This window comes from Procambarus clarkii, chromosome 7 (genome assembly GCF_040958095.1).
Source record: "Procambarus clarkii isolate CNS0578487 chromosome 7, FALCON_Pclarkii_2.0, whole genome shotgun sequence".
In the NCBI taxonomy this organism is placed as follows: Eukaryota; Metazoa; Arthropoda; class Malacostraca; order Decapoda; family Cambaridae; genus Procambarus; species Procambarus clarkii.
The window spans coordinates 40,314,306-40,327,005 of NC_091156.1; the positions used below are offsets into that span (position 1 = coordinate 40,314,306).

Below are 12,700 nucleotides of genomic sequence, written 5' to 3' on the forward strand. Positions count from 1 at the left end.
ATCTTAATTAGACGTGTGTTCTGCATCAGGTCATGTACCCCCATGGTGGACCTCATGGTGGACCCCATGGGGGGGCCTTACCAGCTATGCAGCAAAACGTGTTGTTTTGGACTCGTAATTTCCCTAAAATCGCAAAACGGGGCCTTTTCTAACACCTGAGAAACCCTTTCCCAATCCTACTTTCTGCCAAACGTGTTGGTCAATATCATCTTGGTCACATCACCGATGACATCAGATGTGAGTCACATCTGATACACAACGAGGTTGCCTCTTCCGAACATGTATTCCTTAGTGTCTTTTCTCACTCAAATTTCTTGCTAATCAGCCTACGATCACGCAAATTGGAGCCAGGCACGATCCTCTATATCAGGGTCACTGTGGTGATGAGGAAATACTGATAACACCACGATAACAGGGTTGGTGATGAGAGGCACGGCCGCCACCACCTAACACGTCTTGCTCTCACATCGCCGGTCCTAGACTGCCTTTTGGCGGCCTAGGGGACTCGCAAGGACGCCCCCCACCTTGCCATGACCAATTAGAGCAAAGCAGGCGAGCCTACGATGCCACTTCCAAACACGGACGTTCCCGCCCAAAAGTCAAGAGGCTGACATGCCTCGACGAATGAAGTCCTTGGCCTTGTGGCATCTCGTGACGTGGTACAGGGTGGGGGAGGCCCAGGAGGAGGATGACTTCACATCGCACAGGATGGGGGGACGCGACGCTGCCTGAAACCGTTGGCTGCCAGTTTAAAACCTACCTCTAAACATTTCTCGGTTAAACCTGTTAAATCTTGTAACTCTTCCCACAGATCAGTTGGACTTTCTTGTAGTCTAAATACAGCTCTCACTTTGGGGTTTGTGCAGGCCTTCACATATGGGCATGTAGTGTGAGAACTTCTTTTCTCTAGCGTGCAGCACACTTTGGCCTAATATAGAAAAACTAGCAGAGGAAATTTTCAGTCCCTCACACTGGGTAGTGTTGCCGAGGAAGTGTGATGTTCATAGTATTCTCTCCTGATAGCACTTGGCTGACGAACTCAAGATGTGTTGATGGGTTGGGCGTTTGATTAGGACTTCAAATGGTGGCAGAATCTTGCCAGTCTGTTAAATATCATCCTCGGACATGTTCTGTATTCGGTATTTCCTTCTTTATTGGAAGGAAAGCGTGTAAATGTTATAAGTAGGCGAATCCAGCTTTGTGTGTGTACGTAAGTACTCGACTAGTTGTGCTTGCGGGGGTTGAGCTTTGGCTCTTTGGTCCCACCTCTCTACAGTCAATCTACTCTTGAACAGATTCCTGAGCTTCTGAAGCGCCCTCATATCTACATTTGAGGTTGTATATAGTCTGCCTCCACCACATTCTAGTGCATTCCCATTACCAACTACTGATACTGAAAGTTCTTTCTCAGTCTGTGGCTCATTTGGGTACTTGGCTTCCACCTGTCCCCCTTGTGAGTGTACCACCAGTTTTAAAAAAATATATCCTTGTCTACCATGTAAATTCCCTCGAATTTTGTATGTACTGATCACGTGTCCCAGAGCTCTTTAGTCTTCCATCTACGTGAAGTGCAGTTCCCTCACCCTTTCCTCGTAACTTGTGCCTCTTGGTTCTGGGACTAACCTAGTGGCATAAATCAACTTTTTCCGTCTTCGTCTTGTGCTTGGCAAGGTACGGGCTTCATGGTGGAACCGCATACCGTGTTCAGGTTTGAGTGTTGTGCAGTGTTGTAGGTAGGTACCTTCTGTGTTTGGACAAATGGGATCAGGCTGCTCTAGCCAGTTAGCGTAGGTGGTTAGTATTGGCCACAAGTGCAAGTATTTGTTTTTTCTTGACAGTTTAGTTGTAGTTCTCCTCGGTAGTAGTGTAATAGTGTACGATACTGCGGTCTGCAATAACTCGGTGTAGTCTTGAAATTTTAACTTCTAAATAATTATCAAATATTAATGTTCTTTAGCTAATTGCTTCAGTATCAGAAATAACTGCATTTTATATAGCTTATTATACAAGTATATTTTGGAGATAACTATATATTGCGAAATTTAATGGCTTAACCTTTTATTTACCCATGTAAAACATAGTTAAATGTAATTCGTATCTACAGTGTTGTACTGTCCCTACTGGCCCAACCTGATGATGGCCTGGGGGCAAAAGGATGAGATCTTTTTGCACTTTGTGTTTTATGAAGACTTTAAAGCTGACATAAAGAAGGAACTTGCAACACTGAATGAGTTCTTGGGCACCAAACTCTCCCAACAGCAGCTTGATAATGTAAGTCATGATTACTCCTCCTATTAATGATTTCACATCTCGAAGTTAACTCACGGTTTTAGGGGGTAGCTCACGGTATAAGGGATGCTGGCCTAAGTTGACTCAGAACTAGTCTGGAGTAAATATTTTATCCCACTTACCGAGTGGGGGGAGGGAGGTGTTGCCCCAGGGCTGTTCTGGGACCTATTTAGCAATATTATATTTTTTTATGGTGACATTGATACATCATTATTTGCTAATGTTCAAACTATAAAAATCGGGCAGAACATGAATTGTGAACACACAGGACAAAAGACTACCTAAGGTTTAAAAATCTACGGAAGACTGGCAGAGGGAGTTCATACATTGAAGAAAAAACAAATGGAGGGTTGTAGTGATAAATATCAATCGCTCATTGGAGCTTTGAAAGTGTAGTGACGATTAAAATAACTACATCTATAGTTACAGATTAAAGTGATGTGATGGAAGTATGTGAATGGTGGAATGGGAGAAGAGTAATAAACCTCGTATGAATATAAAGTACAATATACTGCACATTACTCATTGGTTTAGCTTAGTATCGGGAGACCTGGGTAAGACGCGACACGGACTGTGTGCCTAGTTGTACTCGCCTAGTTGTCTGCAGGATCGAGCATTGACTCTTGGATCCCGCCTTTCGAGCATCGGTTGTTTACCGCAATGACTCCTGTCCCATTTCCCTATCATACCTGGTTTTAAAATTATATATAGCATTTGCTTCCACAACCTGTTCCTGAAGTACATTTCATTTCCCCACTACTCTCATGCTAAAAGAAAACTTCCTAACATCTGTGACTCGTCTGAGTTTAAAGCTTCCATATATGTCCCCTCGTTCTGTTATTCCGTGTGAACATTTCATCTATGTCCACTCTGTCAATCCCTGAGTATTTTAAAAGTTCCTATCATGTCCCCCCCCCCCCCTCTCCCTTCTTTCTAGTGTCGTAAGGCACAGTTCCCTCAGGCGCTCCTCATACCCCATCCCTCGTATCTCTGGGAAGAGTCTCGTTGCAAACCTCTGACCCTTTTCCAATTCCATTATATGCTTCTTCAGATGGGGACTCCATGATGAGGCGGCATACTCTAAGACTGGCCTCACTTAGGCAGTGTAAAGCGCCCTAAATGCCTCCTTGATCTTGATAAAATTTCGGGGCTTTAGTGTCCCTGTGGCCTGGTCCTCGACCAGGCCTCCACCCCCAGGAAGCAGCCCGTGACAGCTGACTAACACCAGGTACCTATTTTACTGCTAGGTAACAGGGGCATAGGGTGAAAAACTCTGCCTATTGTTTCTCGCCGGTGCCTGGGATCGAACCCAGGACCACAGGCTCACAAATAGTGTGCTGTCTGCACGGCCAACCGGCTCCCAATCTCTGGCTCCGGCTCAGTTGACTACTATTGTGCCTAAGGAGCCGACCGGCTCCTTACTTAGGTTTCTGAATGATGTTCTAACTTTTGCCAGTGTAGAGTACGCTGCTGTCGTTATCCTATTTATGTGCCTCAGGAGATAGATTAGGTGTTACATCCACTCCCAGGTCTCTTTCGCGCGTCGTCACGGGTAGGCTAGTCCCCCTTCATTGTGTACTGTCCCTTTGGACTCCTATCTCCTAGTCCCATTTCCATAACTTTACATTTGCTCGTGTTGAATTCCAGTAGCCATTTCTCTGACCATCTCTGCAACCTGTTCAGGTCCTCTTGGAGGATCCTGCAATCCTCATGTCACAACTCTTCTCATCAACTTTGCGTCATCCGCAAACATCGACATGTAGGACTCTACGCCTGTAAACATGTCGTTAACATGTACAAGAAATAGAATTGGTTCCAGCACCGATCCTTGTGGTACTCCACTTGTTGCTGTTCGCCAGTCAGACTTCTCGCCCCTTACCGTAACTCTTTTGGTTCCTTCCTGTTAGGTAGTTCCTTATCCATGCTAGGACCTCCCCCCCCCCCCACCCCCACCTGCCTCTCGAGCTTGAACAGCAGTCTCATTTGCGGTACTGTGTCAAGGCTTTTTGGCAGTCCAGAAATATGCAGTCTGCCCAACCATCTGTCCTGTTTTATCCTCGTTACTTTATCATAGCATTCCAGAAGGTTTGTTAGGCACAATTTCTTTGTCCAGAACCCATGTTGATGTTTGTTAACAAACCTAATGTTCTCCAGGTGTGCAACCAGTCATAGCCTAATTATTCTTTCCAGTATTTTACAGGGGATGCTTGTCAGTGATACGGGCCTATAGTTAAGTGCCTCCTCCCTATCGCCTTTCTTGAAGATCGGCACGACATTTTCCTTCTTCCAGCAACTGGGCAATTCTCCCGACATAAGTGACTCATTAAAGATCATTGCCAGAGGCACGCTGAGGGCCTGCGCTGCTTCTTTTAGTATCCATGGTGATAATTTCTCTGGTACAACTGCTTTAGTTGCATCTAGAGTTGTAAACTGTCTCATTACCTCCTCTGCTGTCACCTCCTATATCTGATCGTCTTTCATCTAGGGTAACCCCTTTCAACAATGGGAGCTGGTCAGGCTCGGTAGTAAACACTCCATGGAAACTGGCATTCAGTGCCTTGCACATTTCCTTGTCACATTCAGTATATGCCCCCCTCTGTCTTCCTTAGTCTTGTCACTTGGTCGTTCACCGACATTTTTCTTATGACTGTGTAGTAACTTGGGTTGTTTTTTCACTTTGATTGCAATATCGTTCTCGTAGTCCCTTTCCGATGTTCTTATGTTAATGTAATCGTTCCTAGCTCTGCATCTGATCCTGTTTTCCTGTCCTTTGTCTTCTGTACTTCCTCCACTCCCACCTGCTGGCCATTTTTGCTTCCTGACACTGTCTATTAAACCATGGGTTATTATATTCCTACTTATTTTTTTCCCTTTACTGTTGGTATAAATCTCTCTTCGGCCTCCTGGCATTTCTGTATGACTAGGTCCATCATACCTTGGACTGTTTTTCCTCATTTCTTCCTCCCACTGCACTTTACCCAGATAGTCCCTTATCCTCTTATAGTCCCCTTTCCTGTAGTCAACTCCTTATCCAGATCTCTTGTCCCATGGTCATAAGTTTGAATTCCATCATGTAGTCAAAGACTAGGACACAATGGTCACTGGCCCCTAGAGGTATTTCATGCTCTAAATTCTCTTCTACGTCCTGGGTGAAAATCAGGTCTAATAGGCTCGGTGCATCTCCTCCTTTCCCTTGTTTTCCTTCACATGTGTTAGGAAATTCCTGTCAATAACATCTACTAATTTTGCTCCCCACGTTTCGTCCCCTCGATGGGGATTCCTTGATTCCCAATTTCTCTCAATGATTTAGGTCCCCCATGATCAGCAGCTTCGCTTTCATTCTGTGGGCTAGTGTTGCTGCCTTCTTCAGTTCATCTATACATTCATAAGTGTCTTTTTTTTTTTTTTTTTTTTTTCTTTTTTTTCTTTTGCGCACACCACAGAGGAAGCACCCTGTAGCACCTATCCAACTCCCAGGAACCTATTTACTGCTAGATGACATGAGCATTGGGGTGAAGGAAACTGCCCATAGTTTTTTCGCCGGCGCTGGGAATCGAGCCCAGAACCACAGGGTCCTGGGCTCGATCACGCATCCAGCGTTCTGTCCAGTCAGCCACTGACCCCACACATCATTGTGCGTGTGTGTGCAAGGGGGGGGGGATATCTAGGTATTCACTTAGTTGTGCTTGTGGGGGTTAAGCTCTGCTCTTTCGGCCTGCCTCTCAACTGTCGATAAACTGTTTCTACTAATAATAATTTTTTTTCCACACACCACCAGGAAGTGGCCAGTGACAGCCAACTCCCAGGTACCTATTTACTATTGGGTAACGGGCATAGGGTGGAAAAACTCTGCCCCCTCGTTCTCTCGCACACAGGGGTTGTGTGTGTGTGTGTGTGTGTGAGTGAGAGAAACCTGTTGTTTGAACCTGTTGTGGTCATAATATTGGTTCCTTTCGCCAGGTTGCCGAACACTGTTCTTTCTCCTCGATGAAAGCTCGAAGTGAAAAAGATGCTGCAAATTATCACCAAGGTGCCCAGAAGAGCGAAGGAGATTTCTTCAGGAAAGGTGTGTGGAAATAGTTAAGATTCTAATTGGCAAGTCATCTGTAATACTTAAGCATTGTTGCTGGAGCTTTTGAATTCTGAACGTTTTGGCTTGTCCGGGTCAAGTGCAGTTCTCTTCCTTAAAGAACCATATTAAGAAATAATCAAAGTGACGATGTTTTAGTTGTTTCGCACTTTAATCAGTGAGATAACTGACAGCCATCAGGATATTTGTAATGCTTCCTGTGATCATACCATGGCTAATTCCACCAGAGTGAGTGACATTTCTTTCTCGAGGAAAGAACACAAATTAACTTAAAATGTTTTAGGCTCTGCTCTGTACCCTGGTGGACCTCAACCTTTATAACTACTAGTTAAGTGAGAGCAACGGGTACTGTTGCAGAGATTTTTACTATTGGCAACTGTGATTGAGCGTTTCAGCGGAGCTGTGATTGGGATGACCTACGTGAGGAATATTTGGTAGTTATAATTTCATTGCTTAACACTAGGCTATGCTAGTCCGTCTGTCAGTGCGGGCTGATGTCCATCGCTCTCCTAACAGCCGGCATGTGTGCTCTCGTTCAGTTTGTTGAGATGCTGGAATCAGTTGCCCAGTACGTAGTTGCTGGTACACCGGTCTCTTTCTCAGAAGCGTAAGCCTGGCTTCTCTCCTTCCTCCTCCCCTGCGGGTAAGAAGGCTTTGATTTCTTCCTCGGCCCCTACTTCTTACTCTATCGCTCCTTCCCCTGCTATGGAGGTTTCTTTGGCCCCCGCTTCCCCCTCGGTTGCTGCCCTTGCTGAGGTGCGCTCCCCTCTTTCTACTCCCCCTCTACCTGCTGCTGTCCTTGACCGCTCCTGTCGGTTACCTCCTCCTTCCTCTTTCTCCTCCTCAGGGTCCCGCCCTTACACCTCTGATCTGTTATCTCGCTTCATTCCCTCCGTCTTTGCTCAATTTACCCATCCCCCCTAACCTTGATTTTGCCGACTCTGATCCTGATCTTCTTTAATGTGCTATGTTCCTCTTTCACCGTTTTGTTCCTTGTTCTGTTGCCTTTTCTCTTCTCGTCAATGTCTATTCTTCAATGGAACGTTGGGGGTTATTACGCCAATTTCCTTTAACTCTAAATTCTGATTTCGCGGTTTTCGCCCCTTTGTGTCTGTCTCCAGGAGCCGATGCTTGGTGCTCGCCCTGGTCGCTTTCGTGGCTATTACTTTCTCTTCCCCCCCCCCCTCTCCCCCAGTTGCTGGGGCTCCTAACGTTTCTGCTCTTGATTCGCTCTGATGTTCCCTTTGTCCCCTTACTTTTTCCTTCGCCTCTCCATTGTTCTGCTGCTCGTATCTTTGTGGGGAAATGGTACACAGTTTGTTCCATTTATCTCCCCCCCCCCCCCCCACCCCGAGTGTCCCGCTTTTATTTCCTGATCTGTACCTACTGGACTCCTTATTGGAGTGATTTCCTGCTGGGTGATTTCAATTATCATTCCCTTTGGGTTGATGTTCTGACGAACACCCGAAGTCGCCTTCTTGAGCAGTTTATCCTCTCTTCTTCACTGTCTTCTGAATTCTGGTGAGCCCACGCATTTGGTCTCGGACTCGCACCCTTTCCTGTCTTTATCTTTCTTTTTGCTCTTCTCTTTACTTAGATTTCATGTGGCAGGTTCTTGATGATCTATGGCAGTGAACATTTCACCATCCTTACCTTTTCACCCTCTCCTTCCCTAGGTGGAAGTTTGTTAAAGCGGACTGGAACCTATTTACCATCGGTGCTACTCTCTCTGACCTCTCCCTTCTGCCTCTCCCTCGTGCTCTCTTCCTTTTTCATGACGCTTTTTGACGCTGCTCTCGGCTCTCTTCCTCTCTTCCTCTCGGTCAACGGAAGTGCATTCACTGGTGGAATGCAGACTGCTCGGGCTGTCCGCCGTTAGCGTGCAGCCTGGAAGAGACCCCGCTGTCGGCAGACAGTCGATTCTTTTCTTTGCTTTCGGAAGGCGAGTGCGGTGGCCCGTAGGGCCATCCGTACGGCTAAACGTGAATGTTGGGCATCTTACGTCTCCACCATTACGTCCGAAACTCCTCTGCCACAGATGCTCCGCCATCTCCCTCCGTGCACATCGCGGTATGTACAGAGTCTGTATAATCGGATCTGGGAGTCGTGGTCAGACCCCGAGGACTGGCTCGATGCCGTTGTCCTCCGTTCGCAAACCAGTCTCTCTGGGAACATCCCCTAAGGACTTTCGCCCTAATGTCCTCATAAGTTGTCTACAAACTTTGAACGTATGGTTAACGTTCGTCTGATGTGGTTCCTGGAACACAATTACCTCCTCTCCCCTTCTCAATTTCGTTTCCGCAAGTGCCGGAGCACAACAGATGTCCTGGTGAACTTTGTCTATATTCGTACTGCTTTTGCTGTGAAGACCTCCGTTGTTGCCGTCCTTTTTTACCTGGAAAAGGCTTACGACACCACTTGGCGGTATCATATTCTGTCTCAGCCTCATTCTTTTGGCCTTCGTGGTCATCTCCCTCTTTTTCTCCGCAGCTTCCTCTCTCGTCGTTCCTTTCGGGTGAGGCTTGGTATCACTTTCTGCCTCTTCAGCAATACAAAGGTGTGAAGTGTTCTGAGCACTACTCTTTTTCTGGTTGCCCTCAATGGTCTTCTTTCCTCTTCCTTCAGGCGTCTTCTCCGCTCTGTCGATGATTTTACCCTTTGTTGTCAGGGTGGTGATTCTCCTCTCCTTCAACGCCGACTTCAACTTGCGATTGATGCCGTGTCGTCTTGGGCCACAGATTATTGCTTAAAGTTCTTTACTACTAAGACTTGTGCCATGACTTTTACTCGGAAACAGATCGTTCTTCGTCCCTCTTGTCACTTTATGGTCATCCCATTGAGTACAAAGATTCCGCGAAGCTTTTGGGGTTATTCCTCGACACTCATTTGTCTTTGTCTCCCAATATCTCTTACCTCCGTGTTGAGTGCTCTAAGGCACTGACCTCCTTCGGGTATTGTCCCATACTTCTTGGGGAGCTGATAGGCGCGCACTCCTTGCTTTACATTCCTCTCGTCCTGTCTATGCTCGATTATGGTTGCCCTCCTTACTAGTCTGCTTCTCCTTCTACTCATTGCCGTCTTGATGCTTTGCACCATACTGGGTTGCGCCTCAGTTCTGTTGCCTTCAGTTCGACTCCCATCCTCAGCTTGTATGTTGGCACTGGCTTCCTATTTCTCCAGGACCGCCGTGATCGCAACTGTCTTCGCTACCTTGCGGGTCCTTGCAACATCCTTCCTCTCACCTGTCATGCTTTAGCTTTTACCCCTCCTGCGGTTCTTGTTCCTCTTCACCACCTTCCTCTTTTTCTGGTAATCTCGCTTACAGTATTCTTTCCCCGTTCCTATTTCTAACATTTCTCCTCGTGTTCCTTCTTTGCCCCCGTGGAGAGTCCCCGTTCCGCAGTTTTGTACATCGTTGACTCGCATCACTAAAGCTCTTACCCCTCCTACGGTTCTAAAACGCCTTCTCCTTGAGCACTTTTCTTCTCACTCGCACTCCATTTCCGTCTTCACCGATGGGTCTAAGTCTGCGGACGGTTTTGGCTACTGTTGTTTTTTCCTAATCACACTTGTGTGTCGCTTACCTCCGGAGACTAGCATCTTCACAGCGGAGCTTTATGCTCTTCGTCTCCTTCTCTCTCGTTGTCAATCTTCCTTTGTAGTTGTTGTTGACTCTCGTAGTGCCCTCATGGCTCTCGGGTCCTTTAATCCGGTTCATCCAGTGGTTGTCGAGTTCTATCATTGGCTGTTTCTTGTTCACAGTAAATTTAAGTCGGTCGAGTTTTGTTGGGTTCCCAGCCATATTGGTGTCTTTCAATGTGTGCGGATGCTGCCGCCAGGCTAGTTGTCCGCTAGTGTCCCATCTCTCGTAAAGGTATTCCTTATTCCGACTTTTACATGGTTATCCATACCTCCATCCTTACCCGCTGGCATGCTTGTTGGTCATGTTACTGGTAACAAACGACGTTCTCTTGAAAGTAGTTCTCGTGGCCGTCCTCCTACCACCGTAATGGGAAACGGCTCTGGTGAGGTTGCGTATTGGCCATACTTGCTTAACTCGTGGTCACTTGGAGCACCGCCCTGCTCCTTATTGTCCTAATTGCAATGTCCCTCTTATGGTCGTGCATATCCTTGTTGAATGTCCTACTTCCGGGATGAGCGTGTCTTGTTAACCGAAAGTTTCCCCCCCCCCCCCCCCCACGGTTGCTTCTCTCGATCGTATTCTTGGCAACTCCGATACTTTTGATATCGGTCGCCTTATGTGTTTGTTGTCGTGGTGGCAACGATGGTGATATTTAGTGCCCTCTGATTATCCTGCTTATTTGATGGTGCTACATAGCCTTCTCGGCTTGGTGCCTTCTTTTTGATAATTGCTTGCTTCGTTGTAGCTGTGATACCCCATATTCCCAACCCTACCTGCTAGTTCTCTATAGATTTTTTTTTCCTCGGCCCTTTCTCTCTCGAAGAGTGCATCAAACTTGCCTGGCGTTAGTCTTACAACCGATCATAGTCGCTATGATCGGAAAGTTTGCTCGGCCACCTTACTGGGTACAATAAGGCGGCTTTCAGTGTAGCAATTGTATACAAAGGGAGTTGTGTAGCGTTCTGATGCCTCTGGCGAGATGTTATTCAATATTTCAGATGTGTGGCTTTGTAAATAGTTCAATTGGTGTCGAGCACTTTAACTTCTGTCGTGTGGTTTGGTTCAGGTAGCCGAATGCGTGTCCTATAAATGTAAACAAGCTTTGTATTAATGCTGACTTTGCTGATATGTTGATAATATTTGGGCTTGGTCTTAAGATCCTATGTATTTGCTCCTTGATGTTTTAAACGTTTTCAGTCTCGGCGGCACCTTTTCAATCGGGAACTCCTCCCTCGAGTTCTGGGTTTACAGCATTTTGTCTCGCAGGTCTCGATCTTCACCCCGTTCCCTTTCAACGGTTTCATTTAGCCAAATGACTGGTTCATATCATGAGTGCTGTTGTAAGTATACAGTGGAACTAGAGCCCACCCAGACTTTGATAATATAAACATCGTTTTTCATGGTTGCCTTGGAATCTTCCCTCATCCGGAGTTATAAGTGTTAAATATAGTCATTGAGGGGGGGGGGGGGCGGCGGCGGCCTGTGAGAAGGTGCACTTTTCCAACAGCATGTGGTTTGTTGACGGGATCCAAACAGCTGCTATTGTTGGTCTTTTCTCGATATTAAAGGTACTTGGCTTTACTTCACGAATGTGTTTTTATCGCCTTGGATTTAGAATGCTTTCAAAGCTTTAGCACACAAACTGATGGGTAGTTTGGTAGGTGTGGTCAGACCCCATGCATGGGAACAACTTGGTCAATCGAGGAATGGTTAGTAAAAATGCTTGACAAGTTGGAAAAACAAATTGTGCATAATTCACTAACTTTTCTCTGAATTATGTTTTCCCAGGTGAAATTGGAGACTGGAAGAACCACTTTTCGCCAGAGCTCGAGCAAGAGATGAATCTGTGGATCGAGGAAAATTGTGGAAACACAATTTTCAAATGATACTCTAGTCTCTGAACATGGCTCCGGAAAAACTTGTTAAATGATTTAATTTTAATGGCTGATAATTTGTTTATAGGCAAATGTTTTGAAATAATTTCTAATGCCTTCAATAACTTTAATATACTCATGGGTGTAATAAGTTTTGTACAGTAAACATAATTTACTGAAATTAAGCATCTGAACTTTGCTCCTAAAATTCGGTTCAGTAATACTTTCATCATAATTTCATAGCTCTAGCATGCAGTTAATACTTGAATTGGATTCAACAGAGCAAGCATACTTATGTGGTTTTCAAATTAGTGTTAGGCATTAAACTACTTTAATAGCAAAGTTTTTAAATATCAAGTCAGATTACTTTAAAGTTTAACAATCCGTTTTGCTATGTTTTCTGCCTTGGCTGTGACTCCTGCCCACACCCAGAAGGTTACACATGAAGGCAATACAAACGACCATGTATAATGTACTTAATAGTGCCTTTCGTTATTCGGGTACGGATTGTGCAAAATTCCCCCTGGCGGGTAGATAGTCATGAAATGAATAGTTATCCATTTGGATGTTAAATTTGTTTAATAGAAATTAAAAAACTTTTATTCCTGTGTTTTTCTTACCTCTACTAGATTTATTATTGCGTAAGGTTTTGACCCAATTTTTTATAAGACTGCCAAAATGTGGTGTAATGAATAGTAAGAGGTGGAACCTTGTGTGGCTGTTGCACAGGATTGTAAAGTTTTCTGTTGATTTCCCCCTCCCCATCCGGCCCGTTGGCGTCGTGAGGGGGCTTGGTGGACGGCT

General features: G+C 45.6%; 1 protein-coding gene across 1 annotated transcript in view; it reads left to right on the forward strand.

Annotated features, from left to right (window-relative positions):
* The window catches only part of LOC123761287 (sulfotransferase 1E1), a 30,405-nt gene extending 17,907 nt beyond the window's left edge, over positions 1–12,498 (forward strand). Inside the window, exons 6-8 of the mRNA XM_045747213.2 lie at positions 2,105–2,271; positions 6,250–6,355; positions 11,811–12,498. Coding sequence (XP_045603169.2) covers positions 2,105–2,271; positions 6,250–6,355; positions 11,811–11,908 — 371 coding nt within the window. The 3' untranslated portion in view covers positions 11,909–12,498. The remainder of the gene's footprint in view (positions 1–2,104; positions 2,272–6,249; positions 6,356–11,810) is intronic.
* The last annotated feature ends 202 nt before the right edge of the window (positions 12,499–12,700 follow it).